A 23,863-nucleotide genomic window follows, 5' to 3' on the forward strand; every position below is an offset into this window, starting at 1 on the left:
TGCGCTGCTGCTGCTGGCAGCAGCACAGCCTTCAGCACTTGGCATCTGGCTAGCCGCTGCTGCTCTTCAGGGTGGCCCCCCCTACAATAACCTTGCAACCCCTTGTTTGGATCTTGACACCCCTCCCACCCCCCATTTTGAGTATAGGGTAAAAGTACATAACGGTACAGATTTCATGGTGGAGACCAGATTTCACGGTCTGGGACATGTTTTTCACAGTCATTAATTTTTTTTAGGGCCCTAATAATCAGGCAGAACTTGAAGATAAAATGATCAGTATAACTAATAATCAAGGGATTTACCAAGAAGCAAAGAACTCAATAAGTCAGTCGAAACCAGTTGCTGTTGCATGCAGTGTATGATTTGATCTACTGATAAATGAAAACCAAAAGGACAAAAGGTACAATTAGTCCTTTGCATATGTTGGCCAACTAAAGAAACTGTCAGCTGAGCAAGAAGGAATTGCAAGGTAGTGGTTGTTCAGCAAAAATCCTGACTTTCTCCCATATTTAATTACAATTAAAATAGAAGAAGCTCCATGTCTCAAGTCAGTTTTCATCCACTATCAAGGAAAAAGTTTCTCCTCTAACATCATGGAATGTCAGCATTCTTCAGATTTTTTCCCCATGTGACTTCATTGAACTTAAGATGCAGTTGCATCTGTGTTCAGCGAATTCAACAAGCGTAAAATTAATCTTTTCAAACTGGGATACATCCATTCAAAGCTGAGGAATAAGTCAGTGTATCCACTACATAAAAGCTGTTGGTTACAGAATGCCCAAATGGACCTGAACTGATAGTCTGGACTCTGCATGCTTCTGATTCAATTCTGGGAAAAATTGAAAAGAAATTTGCGTGAAATATTTTCTTTCAGAATGAACAGTTAGTGTTTAGAGTAGTCTTATTACTGCTGCATTTCCATCCTTCAGAATTCTTCTAATTAAATATTTCAAATGAAGTTACTTTATTTAAAAACTTACAGTATTGGGTCATTACAATCACTATATACTGTTGGTTTATATACAATATATGGCTTACTGCCTGCCTGTCTCTGACTTCTGTCCTGGAAGTGGAGTTTGGTGTGGAAACAATGTGAGCCTGAGGGGGAAGCAGCTGCTGTCCTCCTGACTGGCCCTGATGAGCAGCCCACTCATCCCAGAGACCTCTCAGCGGACTAGGAGGTTGACACCCTCTGTCATGCAGGGAACCTAACAGTCTGTAGCATGCCTGTGTAGTCACTCGGCTAGAGAGCAAGAGGCCTGTGCATCCAGGGCCTTGAAGGAGGATTTTAGGGGGGCTGGAATGGATTCTGCCTCCAATTCCTGACCCAGAGATCTGCAGGAGGAACCAAATGCACCTGGCATGGAGGAGCTCTTTTTCTTTTCCCTCAGCAAAAATGATATGACCATGGAAGCATTTCCACACTGACAGTCATTCAGACAAAAAGGATCTGTATCTTGCAAATACTGGCGAGTGAAATGTGCATTTTCAAATGCTATGAGGATGGCCAAACTCATCCTTGCATGTAAAATGTCCTGCAGACATTAAAAAAAACCCTTCATGAGTGGCAGTGAAGGTCAAGAAGAGATGATACTGACAGTGGTTGCACTTGCAACAATCATCCTTGATCCAGAAGTCCTGCTTCTGACACACCACCATCTGGAATTGTTATACACAAGTTCAGCTCTTCAGTTATCAGGAAAACAAGCATTTCAGCCAGATATATCCAAAATGACTTCATTACAGACAAGGTGATGCTTGAATGGCAACAAAAAATTGACCAAACTCTCTCAAGGCTGATGCATGTTTCTGGTTCCTCACTATAAGTCATGGAAAAGACTTATTGGCAGGAACCATTTAAACTATTAAGACAATCATGCCAGTCACCCAGCAGACATTCTTTGAGCAAGCCTCTCTTCTACAGTCAGAATATGAACATTTAATGCAAACTGCAAGAAAAAGAATCAAGGAAGCACTTTGTCTGGCCGTACTTACAGATTTGTGGACGGATACATGGAGGGAAGAAATCCTCAACTGTATGATAACACCTTAACCTGCTTCTTAATGACTATGTGAAGTTGGGTACACTGGAAAAGATCTTTTAAAAAGAGCCAAAGAAGTTATAAAACATGAAAACACAGGGAGAAAAGCATGGTAGGAATATAATGGTAGCACTGAAGCTTTCTAGCAAAATAAGACTGGGAAGTGTGGTGATGTCATTTGGAAAGTTCAGTTTTAAAAAAAAAATCTTCAAGAAACAGTGATAATTGAAAATCTTAAAGTAGCTTAAAGTGTATGACACTACTTTAATGAGGATGTCTATAGTAGTAGTAGTTTGGGGTTCACCTGCAGAACTCTGAAGATTTTATTGCCAGTTGCTTCTGCAATCAGTGTAATTGACTCCCTCAAAGCCCCTTTTTCAGACTTTCGTCAGCTTACGGACAAGATAAAAATCAACTGTTTTTGAGAAACTAAGTTAATCTCCACTCACAAGTCAGGAAGAAATGAAAAACTGTATTCATAGATGGGAAGAATTTTAGCTGCAAGCTAGTACATGCTGCTGCAAACCTCTTGAATCCAACGTTCTATGTTAGTGACGACAGCATTTGACTGCATTACTAAACAAGCATCACATTAGGACTAGATATTGGAAAAGTACTTTCAGATGTTGCATATTAAGAACCTTTTCATATATGTGGTCCAGGAGTGCTATTTGGGAATCTACCAAGTATATATTACTCCTACAGTGTGATGGCAAGGCCTTTATACAACACAACCTCTGATTCCTCTTGCTTCTCGTCTGCGTTCAGATTCCTCCATCTTCTTCAGCATGTGAAAAGAGACTGGTTGATATTTGGAAATAAACATGCAAAATCAAGAAACGGGCTAACGTGTGAAAGAGGTTGAGAAGCATGTTTCAGTTAGTGCAAATCTTCAATTTTAAAAGTACATGAAGAGCATAACAAAAGTGCAGACCAGAAGTTTTGAATCTTTCAGACAAATTCTGTTTAGAGAAGTCACAAGCAAAATCTTAAACTATTCTAACATCTCCAAGATACTAGTAACTAAACTGTTTAGCCAGCTATAAACAAGTATAATATAATTTTGCTTAAATTATGACACTTTTTAGTAGTGCGTTATCCTATATAGAGTCTGGTGTTTACTGTAAAGTTTAGAGAGATGCTGAGACTTACCATTTGTCCTTAATATTGTGCTGTTAACGACATAAGGAATATATAAAGGGACGCGCAGTGGAGACTCTCTCATCCCCATAAGCTTGGTGGCAGCAGGAGCATCACCCTCAAATCTCCCACCCCAACAAATCCAGGAAGGGTAGTTAATGGTACTGGGAACCCAGGCCAGCTTTCTGGCTCTCCTGCCCCCCCAGTTGCAAACTGAAGAAAGGGGGCAAGAGTGGGGAGACGGCAAAGTCCAGGAGGGAGTCAGATAATGGTTGTCCAGGGGACACTTTTAATCCAGTGGTGGGGAGGGGAAAGGGGACAGGCTGAGTCAGTGAGTTGGGGTTTGTGTCTGTGATGCCATATATTTATATGCAATTAAGGTTGAATTTTCAGTCTGTCACATGCATGGGGTGGGGGAGGTTTAGAAAGCTAAAGATAGATAGTTTTATTTATTTATTTAAGAATCCTGTGATTTTGGGGGGATTCTGACTCATGATTTTTTAATCTTGGGCTTGGTAATAATGAATATCAAAGCAAACAAAGGGTGGAGGCCATCCGTCATGGATTTGGGGAGATGTTACTTGATTTTCCTTCAAGTATAACATATTCCAGTTTTCTACCCTCTGCATGTTTTAATAGCCAAGTGGTTGTACATTACATAGTGATGAAGACTGCAAAGAGAAACTGACTAGGATATGTGTGAGTTTCTTTGCAAGGGTTTCTGCTCATCCATATTCCAGCACCTGAGGAGCATTTTTTCCCCCTCTTTTCTATAAGGTTGTTGAGGAGATGGTGAGCTGAAGTGGATACTTTTATGGGCAGTCCTTTGGAGCTGTGTGGAGAAAGGGGGTTACTTATGGGATAGGCACCCAGAGCAATGCATGGACATCTGTAGTAGTAGTTTAAAAGTTGGATGAAATCAGGCTGGAGTTTGACAGTGCATGGCATATCCGGCACACAAGCATTTTGAAGGAATGATTAATTGATTGCTCTAATCAAAACACCTGACTCTTTACACCTTTTGTCTCCTGCACTTTCTCCTTTTTTAAAGGATGGTGTGAATTGGCTGGCATTTCTCAATAAGTACAAACTTCATGGAATTCTTTGTGATGATATGGGTTTAGGAAAAACATTGCAGTCCATTTGTATTCTTGCAGGAGATCATTGCCTCAGGTAAGCTGCTGTTCTATCATGCACTTTGAGGATTTTATTTAAGATACTAAAAGTAACATTACGTTCTTAATGTTTGATACTCTAAAGGGCTCAAGAATATGCAAGAACTAAATTGGTAGACTGTGTTCCTCTTCCATCCTTGGTGGTTTGTCCTCCAACGCTTACAGGTCATTGGGTGGATGAAGTGAGTAAATTTTGCTCCAAAGAGTATCTCAATCCTTTGCACTATACCGGACCTCCCACTGAAAGAGCAAGGTAAACACTACATTGCAGAAAAAATACTTTGACTTGAAAATATATTCTTTATTTGATTAAGATTAAAGATTTGATTCAAAATTCTTTGTAAACTGCTGAAAAAATAACTTAGCTTTTTATGTGGACAGTAAATCGTAGAATGTTTAAAGTACTTTTGTGGGTGGAAATGAAGACCTAGTTATTTATATTTGCCCTGAACACTGTTTCTCCATATCTGTTTTAAGATTACAACACCAGGTGAAAAGGCACAATCTCATAGTAGCTTCATATGATGTTGTGCGAAATGACATTGATTTCTTCAGGTAAGAACTAATGTTTGCTTTCTTGCTTTCTTGCTTTATTAATATTTTAAAAATATTAAATCAGACTTCCTTTATTTCCTAGAAATATTAAGTTTAACTACTGTATTCTTGATGAAGGCCATGTAATCAAAAATGGAAAAACAAAATTGTCAAAAGCAGTAAAGCAGTTGACTGCCAATTATAGGATCATTCTTTCTGGGACACCAATCCAGGTAATTGCTACACACCCTGTTTCAAGAGGGTGGGAGTGGAAGAGGCAAAGGGAAATTATTTTTGCAGTTACTTCACTGTCCTCATGATCTTAGCTGTCCTGTTCAGTATATAGCTGCTTATTGTGAAATACCCATGAGTGCTCTCCTGAACATCTGAGGCTTGTGCTCACCATTTCACATATGGAAAAACCCACAGTGGTGGGGGGACTCAGAAGTACTCCCACTCCATTTTTTCCCCAAACTGTTTCAGTGGGTTGGTTTTCCACCTTTATGGAACCCAGAGGGTTCCATTCCAAAAACTCATGGCACATGATCATCATATCAACTCAAAGTCCCTCACATTTTGAACCCCCTTGTGGTATATAAGACTTCTCTCCTCGGGATGTCTGCCTTGGATTGAGTTGAGGTCGCCAATGCCCTTAGGGTATTGCCACTCTCTCTCTCCAGCTATCCAGAGGGCACGGTTTGATTGATGCCTGGAAGTGTTGGGGAAATCCAGGCATCAATTACCGAGTACACATTCTGAAGTCACTTTTTAGTTCTGGCCTATGAAGGTACCATTAGGGCCTTCCCCTTACCTAATCCTCAATTTCATCCCCACCCAGCTGTCAGTCTCCCAGACATGCAAAACAGCTAAAAGATCATAATTGGTGTCAAGAGCTTCATTGCACTGTATTATAGGGTAAACATTCAAAAATAAGGAAATACTCCATAATATTGGAAACTGTTTTCAGTTTTGGAAATGTTTTAACAGATCTTTCTCTTATCTTCAGAATAACGTTTTAGAGTTGTGGTCACTGTTTGACTTCCTTATGCCAGGATTTTTGGGTACTGAACGCCAGTTTGCAGCTCGTTATGGCAAACCAATATTAGCAAGTAGAGATGCTCGGAGTTCCAGTCGAGAACAAGAGGCAGGTAAGGCACAAGCTCCAATCTGTTTTCTTTCTTGTTTCTTTGTAACTCAAAATTGCTACTGAAAACATCAAACACTTCAATATCCCAGTATAAAGTCTTCTGTTTGTGATGTTTGAAGTAATTTGCTGCTTTGTTGTGGTTTTTAAACTATTTGCTAAATCTGCTGTTGACACCTAGGAGTTCTTGCAATGGAAGCACTGCACCGTCAAGTATTGCCATTTTTGTTGAGAAGAATGAAAGAGGATGTACTACAGGATCTTCCACCCAAAATTATTCAAGATTATTACTGTACTCTCAGTTCTCTACAGGTAAGTTTAAAAAGCAAGATATAGAATCTCTCTGGTACTCGGCATCTGCGCCGCACTAGTTGGGACTACAAAGGAGTCAGTTGTAGGTCCATGATCCTGGGATCAGTTCAGTGTGAGCCTTGACATATTTTAGACCACCCAGATTTGAAAATGTTTTCTTATAAGGCTTAAAATTTAAAATCACTGCGGAGTGTGTTTCTGCCATCACTAATGTGGGTCATTGTAGGAAATAATTTACTAATTTGCAAATTCATGCATATTAACTTGAAAAGTAAAAATTTCAAGTAATGAGTTTACACATAAACTGTAATATCAAGATTATGTTGAATGAGATTAATTATAATTTTAAGTTTTCTTCCCATTTGTTGCATAATTAGGCAGTCTGGAATTTAAATTTTCTCATTCTTGTTTAATATTAAACACACACTCCTTTCTTTCACCTGGTGGGGCCCTACAGGTTCAACTTTATGAAGATTTTGCCAAGTCTCGTGCCAAATGTGATGTTGATGAAACTGTTTCATCTGCTTCACTGAGTGAGGAGACTGAAAGGCCAAAGCTTAAAGCTACAGGACATGTGTTTCAGGTACAGATTTCTTCAATAATTTGTGCTCTCTTGTTAATGTATTTCTAATAGATTATATTCTAGTAAATCCTACTTAAATCCTACCCTACTGAAAAGAGTAATTTTGTACACTGGATGTTGAAATATAGTTCAAAGTAAATTCGGTTAAATCCTGAACCTACTGTTTAAATGAAGTAATTTCCATAGCTGTGATCAACTTGTCTGGGTATGATGTGAAGAGCTATGATGATTAAATAACGTGTTGCTGTTTTATTTTAGAGTGAAACTTCGTGTTTAAAATATTTAAACTATAATAGGTTTTCTTTTACATATTCTGCTGAATTAATCTATATTTAAGTATATCCATCTGCTAGAGTTTTTATTCTAAATTGGAAATGGAGTATTAAAAGTTCTGTTTATCAGTGAATTTAAATATCAAAAACTGTGCAGGTAAGAATAATTTTAGTCGTATCAGTGTTAGTTTCACTACAACAGTCTAGAACAGTGAAATTTTTATATAGAAACATAAATTATCCCATTCTATCTATTTTTCCACCCTAATGGAAAGGCAGGCAATGTTTTTTGTTTGGGTTGGGGAGAGGGAATTTCCCCACCAGACTGAAATTGTGCATGACCCACAATCCTTCATAAATTTGGATCCAAAAATAACTTAAGGTAAACTGGTTTGGCAATACTTCTCTGAAGGGCCTCACACAGCTTCCAAGTCCGAATCTTGTTTCTGAGTCACATAACACTCTGAGAGGGCTTCATGCACTGTCTCCAGAGCTGGAGCTAAGATTGTTTTAATACTAGCCAGCAGCAAGTTTTCAGCTGGAATTAACTTTTTATTTAAATCAGTGTATGATACAAACATGTTTAAAAATCTGTTGTTGTCAAACTTGTGAAATTATGGCCAAGTGGGCTACATTATTAAATATCAATTTTGTTCACCCCATTTTCCATAGTCTTTAGTTGCTGCTAATCTCACCACTTTTCTCTCAAAATTTAAAAGGCATTACAATATTTACGAAAACTATGTAACCATCCAGCATTAGTGTTAACAACCCAGCATCCAGAATACAAGAGAACCACAGAGCACCTTGCAGCTCATAACTCATCCCTTCGAGATATCCAGCATGCGCCTAAACTGTCTGCTTTAAAACAAGTAAGTATACTTAGAACGTATTATGTATCCCAAAGTTCATAAATGTGTCTATTGTTCTGGAGTTACTGTGATTATTGTATAACTGTGTTTTTGAAAAAAAAATCAATTACTAATTTAGTTTATTTAAAAAATTAGTTAACCTGTCCTTGAGTGTCTGCCATATTTCTGGTTTTACAGTCTGACTTTCCTGTTTTTTGTGTGTTTTGGTTATTTTGGGGGTGGGCGGGGAAGGAGGAAGCTGTTAAATAATTTCTCTGTCATTGCTTTGCAAAAGAATCCACACAAATAGAAGAAACTGAGACCCCTTGCAGTCAATGTGTGATGCTGAATTTGGGCAGGACTATTTGATTTTACAGTGAAGGTGATCATAAACAAAGTGCCAGCTAACAATCTGGAAAAAGGGGGAGATATTTTGTCCCTCTAATCTTTGTTATATTAAGCAAAGATGTTACAAGTAATAGCAAGTTTAAAAGTTTCAGGCAGAAGTGATTTTTAAATTGATGGGGGTTTTTAATGCAATTTCCATGTAAAATTGAGGTGTATTGCACTTTTTTAACCAAGTGTTCACTCTTAGCATGGGACCTCCATTTTCAGGCAAGTAGTTAGAACTTATCTTTACAAATTTTAATCCAAGGCATATATGGAAATGATCACTAGGAATATTTGCTAAAATTATTTTTTTTAGAAAATACTACATTTCATAAGAAAATAGACATAAATAATTAAAAAGATGGGATATGTATGAAGTGTTGATTTTGTACAAATACAGAAGGTATGTAGTTATTTCATGGAGATGTAATTATCTCTCCAATCCTGCATTGTAATCTGTGTGGGCACAGCAGTCTGCACACGTGAATCGCAATACAGGATCCAGGCCTTAGTCATTGGGTTTTTTTTTTTTTAAGTGCTTTAGGGTATCTGAAGTATGAAAGTTGCTTTTTCTGTTCTTTGTTGCTGTACTGCTTCCTTTTACTCTTAGCAGAATATTGTTTTACCTGCTTATTATAGAAGAGACCGCTGGTGATTGAAGACTGACTCAATTTTCTATATAATCACACATGGTTATGTATTTTTAAGTAAGCTATACCCTCTTACTAATCCAGTATCGATAGAAAACTTCCTGTTTTAAAACCAGTTTTTGTGGAAACAAGAAATTTTATGTTTTCTGCCAGATTTTGCAGGTCCTTCATAGTGTGAAAGGATCTACAGTCAATATTCCTTGTTTCCTACAGAATTTGACTCATAGCTCATTACATACCCTGCAAGAATTTGTTAATTTAGAGGGGGTGAGAGAGTGAGTGTGTATAAATTATTTTTATTCACTTCTGCCAGCAGTGTAAGTATAACTATTTACAAGAGAGACATAATCCATTGTGCAAAAAAAACAGGAGTACTTGTGGCACCTTAAAGACTAACAAATTTATTTTAGCATGAGCTTTCGTGAGCTACAGCTCACTTCTTCGGATGCATAGAATGGAACACACAGACAGGGGATATTTATACATACAGAGAACATGAAAAGGTGGAAGTATGCATACCAACAGGCAGAGTCTAATCAATTGAGATGAGCTATCGTTAGCAGGAGGAAAAAAACTTTTTGAAGTGATAATTAAGATGGCCCATAGAAGGTGTGAGGAGAACTTAACATAGAGAAATAGATTCAATTGGTGTAATGATGTCAGATTTGTGTCCATTTCTTCTTTTGCGTAGAGACTGTCCGGTTTGGCCAATGTACATGTATATTCTACGCAAAAGAATAAATGGACACAAATCTGACATCAGGAATCATAACATTCAAAAACCAGTGGGGGAATACTTCAACCTCTCTAACCACTCAGTGACAGACTTGAAGGTGGCAATTTTGCAACAAAAAATCTTCAAAAACAGACTCCAAAGAGAAACTGCTGAACTTGAATTAATATGCAAACTAGATACTATTAACTGTGGCCTAAACAAAGACTGGGAATGGTTGGGTCATTACACCAATTGAATCTATTTCCCTATGTTAAGTTCTCCTCACACCTTCTATGGGCCATCTTAATTATCACTTCAAAAAGTTTTTTTCCTCCTGCTAACGATAGCTCATCTCAATTGATTAGACTCTGCCTGTTGGTATGCATACTTCCACCTTTTCATGTTCTCTGTATGTATAAATATCCTCTGTCTGTGTGTTCCATTCTATGCATCCGAAGAAGTGAGCTGCAGCTCACGAAAGCTCATGCTAAAATAAATTTGTTAGTCTTTAAGGTGCCACAAGTACTCCTGTTTTTTTTGCGGATACAGACTAACATGGCTGCTACTCTGAAATCCATTGTGGTAATTTTTATTTTAAAATTTACTTGAAGCTACTACTAGACTGTGGTTTGGGAAATGGTGGCTCTTCAGAGAATGGCACAGAAGCTGTTGTGGCTCAGCACAGGATACTTATCTTCTGTCAGCTCAAGAGCATGCTGGATATAGTAGAACATGACCTTCTCAAACCTCACTTGCCCTCTGTTACATATTTGCGATTAGATGGCAGCATACCTGCTGGTCAAAGGCATTCCATTGTTTCACGGTAAGTTCCTCTCTTCTTTTCCTCTTGTTTTAAGGCAGACTACAATGGATGGCATTACTTACTTGAATACAAAATTGAAGTGACTCTTGTCTCATGAGAGCTCTTGCAGTTTTTAATAAGATAGGGTACTATAATTTCTACTCATGTGATCAGATTATACTGGCAGACTATCATTGCATAATTTATCTTGCAATTTGAATCAGATTAAATGAACCAGTGTAAAGATGTGTTCACAAATACTAACTGATTAGCAAGGAACCATGTGTCATAAAATAAGCATCACACTTTAAAAAAAAATTATTAAATTAAATTCTGAATGACACTAGGCTTAAATTGTTAGGAAATCTTCATATGATAGGCTTTCTTTGGTTTGCTATTACTACAAAAGAGATACCAAAATTTCAAGTGTACTCAGAATATACTGAATATACTTATAACAACAATTGAAGTATGAAAACAGATCTTTATTGTAAAGCCTAAAACATTTACTTGCGAGCTGGCTTGGTTACCTCTTTTGTCCACTGTTCATCATGCAGAGACCTGGATACAATCCTAATTCCTGGTTTCTTGCTGTCTTGATCTATTGCAATGTTTCCAACTCTTGCAGTGATGAGTGTTTTTTCTTGAATAGGGGAGAATCTCAGGTTTCCTGTAAAATAAAAAATTGAAATTTCTGTTCCTCGTTGCAAAGAAAATCTTGAAAACATGAAACAAATGTAATAATAACCAAACATTCATGGTTTTTTTTTTTGTTTTTTTTTTTTTTGTTTTTTGAACACTTACAATATTACTATTGTACTTTGTCTCTAGAGAGATTAAGTACTTTGTCACTCTGGTAGAGCCTTATACCCATAGGTCATTTGGCCCTCTGTTCAAAATTGTACCTGCTGGTCCTTGTATGGTGCTCCTCAAGAAGAGGACTGGAGCCTTCCATATACTCTTGACATCTCCCCTCCCCCAAGCTGTGAGAGAAACCATCTTGAACAAAGACTGCATATTGTTTGACATTTAGGTGCATATTTTCACTTTTGTTTGTAACCATCTCTACCTTTATCTCTTTTACTTAGTATCATTTAATCCATGTGTTTTGCTTTTATTATAAACCAATTCAGTGTTGTGTTTCAAAGGGAAGGGTGTTTTACCCGTTGTTTTAATAAATTGTAATGTGCTATCTCTTTATCAGAGCAGCATACTTTAATAGTGACTGTGACTATATAGTGATAGGTGCTAGGCAGTGCAAAGAAACATCTCGGAGAAGCTGGAGTTCACTACTTACTGTTATTTGCTAGACAAGATTTGGGCTGGGGGAGCCTAGAAAAGTTTGCTGGTGAGGAAGACCAATTGATGTGGCAGGGAGCTGACAGTCTTATATCTAGTAAAGCTCGCGCTTGCAGAGGCAGAGAAGTAACACAGTGGCCCCCAGTTCTGGGTATTCCCATCAGCATGTTACAATTAACATGGCCTTTGAAAGGACCAGCCAATAACTTCACAAGATAATACTCAAAACCCAGTTCATCCTAGATTTAAACACAGGCTTGTAAATTCAGTAGCCCACTTGCCAATGACAGTTAGGAAAGTGTTTTCCCTAATGAGTAGAGTGTCTGTCTGCAGATTTAACTTTTATTTTATTTTTATTAAGTTTTCTGACTCTTATGGCTCTGAACTAAGGAAGCCAGCACTGCAGTGGCTAAACTTGAGGGTGTGGAGCTGTTTGCCTCAAGACTGTGCTGCTGCTCATAGCTTTCATAGAATCTAGCATGGGAATCAAGACTGCTGTTTCATTGCTGCTTATCAGAACACTGAAAACAGCAATGAAACTAACTTTCAATCTGCTGCTGCTTTTGGGAAACTATGTATAGTAGTTCCTGTGGGAGGTGGAATAGAGTAAATCATACACATGTGGGAGCAGTATTACTAGCAGCCCAGGATGCTTAGAGAACAGCGAAGTGACAGTGACCAATTTTCCTATCCTTGTTCCTCTTTGGACTTCTGATCCCAACAATCAGGAGGTTCAGGCAGGAGGATTGGTGAAAAGAACATTCTTACTTGTAACACAATGTCACTAGAATAGTATACTAGATCCCATATGTGTACTTAAAAAAAAAAATACATGGCAGTATTATATAGACTTCCTTTTTCATACCCACTAGAATTTTAAATTGCCTGACACCAGTCCATGTCAATGGCGGGGGGGGGGGGGAGAGGTTGGTTGTTTTTTGCCCTCCCCCCATACCCCTGGTATTATAGCAGTGTGACCCTATTGTAAGGCTCTGTAAAGCCTGTTTAGACTAGTGTACCCTCCACTATTCACCTACAATCCTGCTGTCTCTGGTGACTATAGGCCAGATAGACAGAAGCCATTTGTCAATCCATAGCAACAGCTGTGTCCAAGGACAAAGAGTTCCCATGGAGAGGGCAGGCAGCAGTACTGTTACCATCCCCTGGGAATTCAACCAGGCGAGGCAGCTTTAAGTTCCAGCCAGTTATCCCTAAGGAGCTATGCCTAGTCAACGTACTGAGTCAACATGCCCTGGCCAACCCCACCTGCATTAAGAGCTTATGCCAGTTGGTTCTGAATCTCCAAGCAGAATGGAGGTTGCAGGTGGCTTATACCATTGTACCCCAACTACTGGCAAATTTTTCTACATTAACAAAAGTGAATTGGTGCAGCATTATTGGCATTGTAGCAGTGTGTCAAATTAATCTTTTTCTGATTTTTAGGAAACAGATTTGAGAATCATTTTAAGGAAACAAATGCCTTCATTCACATTAACTTTTACCTTAACTAATTTTTTATTTTTGGGATGTGTTATTCTGTAAATAATGTAAAGTAGTTTTTACTGAATTCTTTCCTCTTCTGGTGAGGTACAATCTCTGCCTGTGTAAATTAACCTCTTTCGGGTGACTTAAAATTAAAAAAAAAAAAAAAAAAAAAAGCTTTACAACAAGCAGTGAAAAATGATGTCAAAAGTGGTTATATACAACATTAATTATTAATGTAATTACTTGTAGTTTTGTTCCATTTCATTTCTGCAGTCACTCTTATGAACGTCTAAATACTTGATTTTTATTTTTTTTTAATATTTGTGTATATATAGGTTTAATAATGACCCATCCATAGATGTTCTTTTGCTTACCACTCATGTTGGTGGACTGGGACTTAACTTAACAGGAGCTGACACAGTAGTGTTTGTGGAACATGACTGGAACCCAATGAGAGATCTGCAAGCAATGGATCGAGCACATCGTATTGGGCAGGTAAAATACCAATTGTTAATCTTTCATGAGTTATCAGAAACACCTTTTTTTGTTCCCGCAGCCCAGGATCTCCTACAATTTTTGGTGTTTGTGTTGCTCTCCTCTCTCTGCAACTCATGGACAGACAAGAGTTTTGGAGTTGCATAGTCTGGCCACACCTTCTCAGCTCCTGCTTGATTTCAGTTTCTCCGCTTTCGTGGCAGCATGTGGATAATGGTTTTTACAATTCCTGCCTTCGCATCTGGCTAAGAGGGCTTTTTTATCAGAATTTGGGGCAGTGGTGAGCAATGATTTCCCTACTCCCCCACCCCCTCCGGCCAGTTTTTAGCCAGGTGTTGGAAACCCACAGAGCCTTAGGTACAGTGCCTCCCTGCTGGCTGCTCTGCTGTACCTGGAAGGTGCAGAGGTACAGCAGAGCAGCCTGAAAAGCACCAAACAATGCTCCATCTTTGAGACTGCCCTCCTGGGCTCAGCAGAAGGTGAATTGTGCCCAGCCTTCTGTCCTTAACCCTATTACGTCCCAGGGCTATGAGTTGGACAGGCTGCAGCGGCACAGGAGCCAGCAAACAGAGCTGTAAACAGGGGAGTTTGATTGGGACTTCTTTTGGAGGGGAAGGTGAAAAGCCTCTGACAGATAGAGGCAGCAGTGGTAGTGACCCAACCAGTGGAAGACACAATGAAGATGACTGGATGTGGAAGCTGCGGCATGTACATGATCCTGGAGGGGAGTACCTGAAAAGAGTTGTCTGCATGAAGTGCCGCCTGATAGAGCTGATGGAAGAAAAGATCTGAGGATTAGAGATGCAGGTGGAAACTCTGAGTTTAGAAGGGAGTTCGAGCAGATGATGGAGCAAAGACATGAGGAGTCTGAAGGGAAAAGCTCACACTTGCAGATAGAAGCAGGACTAAAGAACTCTGAGGGGAGACTGCTGGGTGAGGAAAGTGGACAGTGAAAGCATGTGACTAAGAGAACCGGGCAGAGGAAAAGACTGGCTAGTGAAGGAGAAATAGAGCTCAGGAACAGGTTTACAGAGTTGGTAAACAAAGTAGGGGCACAGCACGTGGTCGCTGCAGATGAGAGGACAAGGAAGAAAAGAGCAGCAAGTCCTGTAGGAAGAGGGGAAGAGTCAATGGAGATAACAATACCAAATATGAGCCCCAGGAGGATACAGGATGGGTTGCGGAGGATTGCAAGGGAGAATACGAATCGAGAGGACTTGCAGCCAGAGGGAACAGGAGATAGGCCGTAGAATCGCACCGTCACCAGGAAAAGGCAGGTTTATGTGATTGGGGACTCCTTACTGAGAAGAATAGACAGGCTTGTAACCAGAGCTGATCCAGAGAACAGAAGGGTGTGCTGTCTGTCAGGTGCTAAGATACAGTGTGTGGACCTGAGGCTGAAGAGGATCCTAATGGGAGCGGGAAAGAATCCACTGATTGCCCTTCATGTGGGAACAAATGATACGGCTAGATTCTCGCTGGAATGTATCAAGGGAGACTATGCCAGGCTGGGGAAGACGCTTAAGGAAATCGACGCTCAGGTGATCTTCAGTTTGATTCTCCAGGAACAGGCAGAAGGGCAACAAAGTGACAAGATTATGACGATCAACAGACCATGGTGCTATAAGGAGGGCTTTGGGGTGTATGGCCACTGGGAGGCATTCATGGACAGAGGACTGTTCTCTCGGGATGGACTTCACCTGAGTAGGCAAGGAAATAGACATCTAGGATGGAGGCTGGCACAACTGATTAAGAGAGCTTTAAACTAGGAATTGGGGGGAGATGATGGGGAGATGTTCAGGTAATCTCCACGCCGGATTTTAACATTTGAGAGGAAGAAGACATAAGAAGGAAGGGTAGTGTAGATACCAGTCTAGTAGGTGATACTGGTGGTAGAATGTCTGGGCCTAATCGGGTAAAGAATGTGAGTGAAGGCAAACAGCAAAAATTAAGATGTTTGTACACCAATGTGAGGAGCCTGTGTAACAAAATGGAGGAACTAGAGTTACTGGTGCAGGAAGTGAAACCGGATATTATAGGGATAACAGAAACATGGTGGAATAGTAGTCATGACTGGAGTACAGGTATTGACGGGTATGTGCTGTTTAGGAAAGACAGAAATAAAGGCAAGGGTGGTGGTGTAGCACTGTATATCAATGATGAGGTAGACTGTAAAGAAATAAGGGATGGAATGGATAAGACAGTCTGTCTGGGCAAAAATCACATTGGGGAAGAAAGCTGCTACTACTAGAGCCTCCCCTGGGATAGTGCTTGGGGTGTGCTATAGACCACCGGGATCTGATTTGGATATGGATAGAGAGCTCTTTAATGTTTTTAATGAAGTAAATACTAATGGGAATTGTGTGATCATGGGAGACTTTAACTTCCCAGATATAGACTGGAGGACAAGTGCTAGTAATAATAATAGGGCTCAGATTTTCCTGGATGCGATAGCTGATGGATTCCTTCACCAAGTAGTTGCTGAACCAACAAGAGGGGATGCTATTTTAGATTTGGTTTTGGTGAGTAGTGAGGACCTCACAGAAAAAATGGTTGTAGGGGACAACCTTGTTTCAAGCGATCATGAGCTAATTCACTTTAAACTAAATGGAAGGATAAACAAAAATAGATCTGTGACTAGGGTTTTTTATTTCAAAAGGGCTAACTTTAAAAAATTAAGGAAAATAGTTAGGGAAGTGGATTGGACTGAAGAACTTGTTGATCTAAAGGCAGAGGAGGCCTGGAATTACTTCAAGTAAAAGTTGCAGAAACTATCAGAAGCCTGCATCCCAAAATAGGGGTGGGGGAAATTCATAGGTAGGAGTTGTAGACCAAGCTGGATGAGCAAGCATCTCAGAGAGGTGATTAAGAACAAGCAGAAAGCCTACAAGGAGTGGAAGATGGGAGTGATCAGCAAGGAAAGCTACCTTATTGAAGTCAGAACATGTAGGGTTAAAGTGAGAGAGGCCAAAAGCCATGTAGAGTTGGACCTTGCAAAGGGAATTAAAACCAGTAGTAAAAGGTTCTATAGCCATATAAATAAGAAGAAAACAAAGAAAGAAGTGGGACTGCTAAACACTGAGGATGGAGTGGAGGTTAAGGATAATCTAGGCATGGCTCAATATCTAAACAAATACTTTGCCTCAGTCTTTAATGAGGAGCTTAGGGATAATGATAGGATGACAAATGGGAATGAGGAATGGAGGTAGATATTACCACATCCAAGGTAGAAGCCAAACTCGCACAGCTTAATGGGACTAAATCGGGGGGCCCAGATAATCTTCATCCAAGAATATTAAAGGAACTGGCACATGAAATTGCAAGCCCATTATCAAGAATTTTTAATGAATCTGTAAACTCGGGATTGTACTGTATGACAGGAGAATTGCTAACATAGTTCCTATCTTTAAGAAAGGAAATAATCGTGATCTGGGCAAGTACAGGCCTGTTAGTTTGACATCTGTAGTATGCAAGGTCTTGGAAAGAATTTTGAAGGAGAAAGTAGTTAAGGACATTGAGATCAATTGTATTTTGTCCCAATTACCACATGGTTTTACAAAAGGTAGATTGTGCCAAACCAACCTGATATCCTTCGTTGAGAAGGTAACAGATTTTTTTTAGACAAAGGAAACGCAGTGGATCTAATTTACCTCTATTTCAGTAAGGCATTCCCCCACATGGGGAATTATTAGCAAAATTGGAAAAGATAGGGATCAATATGAAAATTGAAAGGTGGATAAGGAACTGGTTAAAGCAGAGACTACAACGGGTCTTACTGAAAGGGTGAACTGTCAGGCTGGAGGGAGTTTACTAGTGGAGTTCCCCAGGGATCTGCTTTGGGACCAATCTAATTTAATCTTTTTATTACTGACCTTGGCACAAAAAGTAGGAACATGCTAATAAAGTTTGCGGATGACACAAAGCTGGGAGGTATTGCCAATACAGCGAAAGACGGATATCATACAGGAAAATCTGGATGACCTTGTAAACTGGAGTAATAGGAATAGGATGAAATTCAATAGTGAAAAGTGCAGGTCATGCATTTAGGGATTAATAACAAGAATTTTTGTTATAATCTGGGAACGCATCAGTTGGAAGTAACAGGAGGAGGAGGTCCTTTGACTATTAGCAGTAAATATGCCCAATGGCCTGTGATGTGATATTAGATGGGGTGGGATCTGAGATACTACAGAGAATTCTTTACTGGGTGTCTGGCTGATGAGTCTTGCCCACATGCTCAGGGTTTAGCTGATTGCCATATTTGGGGTCGGGAAGGAATTTTCCTCCAGGGCAGATTGGCAGAGGCCCTGGGGGTTTTCGCCTTCCTCTGCAGCGTGGGGCATGGGTCACTTGCTGGAGGATTCTCTGCACCTTGAAGTCTTTAAACCACGATTTGAGGACTTCAGTAGCTCAGACATGGGTTAGGGGTTTGATACAGGAGTGGGTGGGTGACATTCTGTGGCCTGTGTTGTGCAGGAGGTCAGACTAGACTATCATAATGGTCCCTTCTGACCTTAAAGTCTGATTCTACCCACTGGAGCAGCTGACACTCCCGCCTCCCGCCCCTGCATATTGGAGAGGACTAGGAGTCTACGGGCAGAGCATGAAAGGGTGAGGAGGACTGCAGTCAGCTGACTCAAGGGGGCCCCTGGAGAATAGAGGGAACAGAACTGTGGGGTTACAAATGCTCCCCCAAAGTCCTAAAATGGATCCTGAGTACCATAATTAAAGCAGGGCTCATAAGCACCCTCCTCCTTCCCAATTTGGCCAAGAGGGGTCTGGAAGTGTTTCCTTTCCCCCACTCCCTGGTGGAGTGGGATCCAGCAGGTGGGGACTCTTAAGATCTCAGACTCTTTTAAAAAAAAAATTGGTTTCCTTAAGCTCTGATGGTAGTACAAGAAGCAATGGGCTTAAATTACAGCAAAGGAGGTTTAGGTTGGACATTAGGAAAAACTTCCTAACTGTGTGTAGTTAAGGATTGGAACAAATTGCTTAGGGAAGTTGTGGAATCTAAGTCATTAGAGATTTTTAAGAACAGGTTAGACAAACATCTGTCAGGAATAGTCTAGTTATTATTCTAATCCTGCCTTGAGTGCAGAGGACTATTGAGATCCCTTTCGGTCCTAAGCTATGTGCTTGAAGATTCCAGTCCAGCCTAGAGAGGAACCACATCCTGATTTAGTCAGACAACATGACCATGGTTGTATATGTGAACAACCAAGGGGGAACAAGAAGCCCAGCACTACATGTCAAAGCAACAGAAATTGTGCAGTGTGTGGAGCATTCTCTCCTCTCCTCTCTTAAGGCAGCTCACATAAAGGGAGACTTGAACCAGAAGGCAGACTGGCTCAGCAAGCACAAAGTGAATAACTCCTGGTGGTGCATGAATCAGGAAGTCTTCAAGTTAATCATCCAATTGTTCAGCCTGCCATTTTTCTTCATGTATATGCAATGTGCCTCAGGTGGCACACTTCCAGGATTCAACACCGAATTTGGTCCGCTGGTTGGATCATTAATTTCCCCAGCTTGGGCTTGGTACTGACAAGGAGCGTGACGTGAATGCTGAGCCATGCCCCCCAGCCTGCCATTAACTGACCTGTTCATGAACCACATGAATGTGAAGAGACCAAAGTACTTCACCAGATAAGTGGATCCCAGATCCATTGGGAGAGAGGCCCTATCGTACAGATGGCTGCAAGGCCTCCTGTATGTGTTTCCACCCTTCTCGTTTTATTTTCTGAAGCACCTTCCTGTAATAATGAGAACAGGTGACAGTAATAACCCCGCATTGACCAACAAGATCCTGGTTTTTGGACCTGATGATGGAAATTGAGACCACTGGTACCAGCTCCCAAAGAGATAGGACATCAATTTTTCTCACAAGGTCCTCTGCTTTATCCAGACCTGAAATGGTTCTATCTTGAAAAGGAAGTACTGGTATCATTGAATCTGCCCTTGAAAGTCATCAGAACACTTCTTTCTTTTGAAAGAATATCGTCCTTGAAAGCATACTCTTGTATTTGGACTGTGTTTTGTGGCTGGTGCTGGGAACATGAAGTCAATCCTAGAAATCCAGGAATTCCAGCTATCTTGGATTTTCTTCAAGAAGGGCTTCGACAACGGTCTCTACCTCAACACCATGACACATCAGGTGTCTGCCTTTTAGTAGCATATTTGCAGGATCCGTGGGTTCTCTGACAGAGAACCTCCGGGTAGCCAGATTCCTTATGGCAGTGCAGTTAGTCAAGCCAGATATTAGACCTCTCTTTCCCAAGTGGCACGCCACTTGTACTGAGAGCCCTGACAAACATCAATTCAAAGCATTGGTGTTTGTTTTTATTTGTCTATCAAAACTTGGTTTCTGATTGACACTTGCCTGGTGGACATGATGACTGAGTTGGTGGTGGTCTCAATGCAGGAACTTTACTGCATATTTCATCAGGACAGGGTGGTGCTCAGAACTCCAGAATCATTGATCCCAAAGGTGAACTCCTTTCCATGATTCGCAAGAGGTGGTTTAACCTTCATTCTGTCCAAGGCCATAGCCTTCTGAGGCAAGAGGGCACACTTTAGATCAGGGGTTCCCAAACTTGGTTCGCAGCTTCTTCAGAGTAAGTTCCTGGCGGGCCACGAGACACTTTGTTTACCTGAGCATCCGCAGGTACGGCCGCTCACAGCTTCCAGTAGGCGTAGGTCGCCGTTCCTGGTCAATGGGAGCTGCGGGAAGCGGTAGCCCGGCCTGTGACACTTCCTGCAGCTCCCATTGGCCGGGTATGGCAAACCACGGAACACTGGGAGCTGCGAGCAGCCATACCTCCGGATTCGTGGGTCATCAAATTGTCTCACGGCCCACCAGGAACTTACTCTGAAGAAGCCGCAAACCAAGTTTGGGAACCCCTGCTTTAGATGTCTCTGAAAATTTACCTCCAAGTACAGAGTCCACAAGGAGAGCAGGTGCCCTGTTTGTAGCCTTTCAGCCAAGGATTCGGAGCGTCCATCTCCTCTGTTGGTCAGTGGATTAGATGATGCATTGTGGAAGCATACAAGGCACTGGAGATTCTGGTTCCAGAAGGGATCTGAGCACACTCTAAATGATCGCTGGTGACCTCATGGGCTGAAAAAGCTAATGCACCCACAGCAGAAATTTATAATGCAGTCACCTGGTCAAATGCTACCATCTTTATCAAGCACTACAAGGTGGACCTGCTGTCCTCTGAAGACTTCAAGGCCAGAAGGGACCATCATAACCATCTAGTCTGACCTCCTGCACTGTGCAAGCCACAGTGCAGCCCCTTGCTCACCCACTCCTGTAACCTCTGGCAGACCCATAATTTCTGGCTGAGTTACTGAACTCCTCAAATCAAGAGAGGACTTCAGGCCCTCAGCAAGATGTAGCCACAAAAAGCTTCACCAGAGCAGCAACAGAGCTTGAGGTTTAATTCATGCTTGTAAAGCATTTATTTTTCATTATTTTCCCCCTGGTCTGCCTTTTTTATGGGAGTTTAGTATCATATACTTTTCCATGATGTACTGTTCTCATCTTGACTTACCATCCCTTGGTGCATCCACTATCAACAAAGGCCTGAAACTGACTATCTCTAGAAGTACTGCTTGTAAAGACGCTAATTCAGAAAAGCATTTAAGCATGTCCTTAAGTGTTTTGCTGAAGTTAGGCGTAAAGGCCGTATACTGATAGGTATCAAGCATCCACAATACCTATTGACTTCAATGGGAGTTGTGTGTTCAGGATCATGCCCTGAATGAGTAGAAATGTTACTGCTGAAAACAAGACTCTCTCCCTTTTCCCTCAAGGACATTATGTGCCTGGTCCATGTCTTGTGAGTTGGAGAGAGCAAGAGTCTAAAATCTAACTCCAGTCACTATAAGCACTATCTGAGCAGGTTGGCACTTTGTTTTTGGGACTGCTTTTTGCCTTTACCTGTGTGGCTCCACTCACTAAAAGCTGTCTCGTACCCAAATCCTCTGTCCCATGCCCTGGTTTGTAATTAACATTTTAAAACCATGTCTAGACACGTTTTAATAATTGTATAATGAGAATTTTTCCTTTCAGAAACGTGTTGTCAATGTGTATCGCTTGATAACAAGAGGAACTTTAGAAGAGAAAATTATGGGTCTGCAGAAGTTCAAAATGAATATTGCAAATACAGTGATTAGCCAAGAGAATGCTAGCCTACAAAGCATGGGAACAGATCAGCTTCTTGACCTATTCACTCTTGACAAGGTAAAGAATCATTTGCAAAATTATCTACTAAAAATAAGCATTTAGAGCTGCAAACATAAATGATGTGATGTGAATCCTAAGATTACTGGTCAGACAAGCATTTGAAATAGAATAATGAACACCAAGATGTTCCCCAAGTAGCAGTTACCCTCATCCTCTTGGAATGGACTCACCAATGCTCCAAAAAGCACCAATATCAATCCTTCAGAGATGTTCCTGTGTTGATGTGTGTAAAGGGAAACTAGGAATAAATAAGGTGCTTGTGATTAATAAATATTATAGAACACTTTTTTTTGTTTTTTTTTAACTTACAGTTTAAATGTATCCATTTTTTTTCTTTTAAGGATGGGAAAAGTGAAAAAGCAGATACTTCTTCTGGGAAAGCCTCTATGAAATCAGTTCTTGAAAATCTGGGAGAACTTTGGGATCCAGAACAGTATGATTCTGAATACAGTCTAGAAAGCTTTATGCATTCACTCAAGTAACCATCTTATATTCTTGATTCAATTGCTGCTAGTTCACATATTTTTCTGCTGATATTCAGCAAATTTCAAAGCATATATAGTGAACCTATAGCTCAATATGTAAATAGACTTCTTGAAAGAAGAATCAGCAAAAGACTGACACTGAATAGTGTCATACGTTTAACTGGGGGAATTATTCTGTCTTAAATATTTGCACTGTATAAAAATTTAAATGTAAACATATTGTGAGGTGGTTTGAATTTTACTTGCTAAACAGATGCAAATTCGTATTTGGTAGAGGAATAAAACACAGCAAGTTTTACATATGCTAACAAGTGTTACTTCCTTTTGAAATAAGTCCACCATTGTTTCTTGCTGTATCTGTAGTTTTGTACACATGTGTTTCAGTGAGTACTTCAGGTTTGTTAGTTTACATTTTTTATTTTAAACATAACTTGCTTTTATGATTTATTAAAGTAAAAAAAAATTCAACTTCACAAGTTATAATGATCTTTCATTCAGATCATTTCAAGATGTACATCACCAATGGCAAACCCTAGAAGCTAGAAAGAGTGTTGGGAAACTAAATGGAACTAGGTTTATGTGTGCCCACCTCTGTATATTGAATATAAATATATAATGCTCTTCAATCTTTTGACATCACTTTGAGAGCAGTTGACTTCAACTTTTTAATCTAATGTGTTATACTAAATACAGGTACATGGTCTGTTTAAGGCCATCTATGCATCCCATTAAGAGGGTGTGCTTTTTTAATTTATCTATCAGGCTAGAATATAGCCCCATTCAGAGACCTATGTATTCAATAGGTTTCAGTCCTATATATTTTTTGTAACTAAAAACAAATATACAAACAGAACTTTTCCAGAAGTAGATTTTGCACTGTTTAGAATTCTAAAATCCATGCTGAAGAGACTGTTTACTGTACTAGTGCATGAATTAAAACCTCTTAAACAGAAGATGGGGAAATATTTTCTTTAGGGATATAGATATACATACATATCATCATAGAAATACCTCCACTCAATCTGAGGGAATGGAGTATTTGAGTTAATCATGTAACAAAGATTCTAAAGCAGGGGTGGGCAAACTACGGCCCGGGGGCTGCATCTGGCCCTTCAGATGTTTTAATCTAACCTCGAGCTCTTGCTGGGGAGCAGGGTCCGGTGCTTGCCCCGCTCCACGCATGCTGTGCCTTCACACGGCTCCCAAAGCAGTGGCATGTCCTCCCTCTGGCTCTTACATGTAGG

The 23,863-nt window shown here is 40.2% G+C and overlaps 1 protein-coding gene across 4 annotated transcripts in view; it reads left to right on the forward strand.

Annotated features, from left to right (window-relative positions):
- The window catches only part of BTAF1 (B-TFIID TATA-box binding protein associated factor 1), a 103,104-nt gene extending 80,012 nt beyond the window's left edge, over window positions 1–23,092 (forward strand). For all 4 annotated transcript variants that reach the window (XM_039482529.1, XM_039482530.1, XM_039482531.1 and 1 more), the window contains exons 27-38: window positions 4,234–4,355; window positions 4,443–4,610; window positions 4,835–4,912; window positions 4,995–5,124; window positions 5,898–6,039; window positions 6,217–6,347; window positions 6,805–6,930; window positions 7,922–8,074; window positions 10,420–10,631; window positions 13,730–13,889; window positions 21,961–22,131; window positions 22,476–23,092. In XM_039482529.1, coding sequence (XP_039338463.1) covers window positions 4,234–4,355; window positions 4,443–4,610; window positions 4,835–4,912; window positions 4,995–5,124; window positions 5,898–6,039; window positions 6,217–6,347; window positions 6,805–6,930; window positions 7,922–8,074; window positions 10,420–10,631; window positions 13,730–13,889; window positions 21,961–22,131; window positions 22,476–22,616 — 1,734 coding nt within the window. In that variant the 3' untranslated portion in view covers window positions 22,617–23,092. The remainder of the gene's footprint in view (window positions 1–4,233; window positions 4,356–4,442; window positions 4,611–4,834; window positions 4,913–4,994; window positions 5,125–5,897; window positions 6,040–6,216; window positions 6,348–6,804; window positions 6,931–7,921; window positions 8,075–10,419; window positions 10,632–13,729; window positions 13,890–21,960; window positions 22,132–22,475) is intronic.
- The last annotated feature ends 771 nt before the right edge of the window (window positions 23,093–23,863 follow it).

This window comes from Mauremys reevesii, linkage group 7, assembly GCF_016161935.1.
Source record: "Mauremys reevesii isolate NIE-2019 linkage group 7, ASM1616193v1, whole genome shotgun sequence".
Classification (NCBI taxonomy): domain Eukaryota; kingdom Metazoa; phylum Chordata; order Testudines; family Geoemydidae; genus Mauremys; species Mauremys reevesii.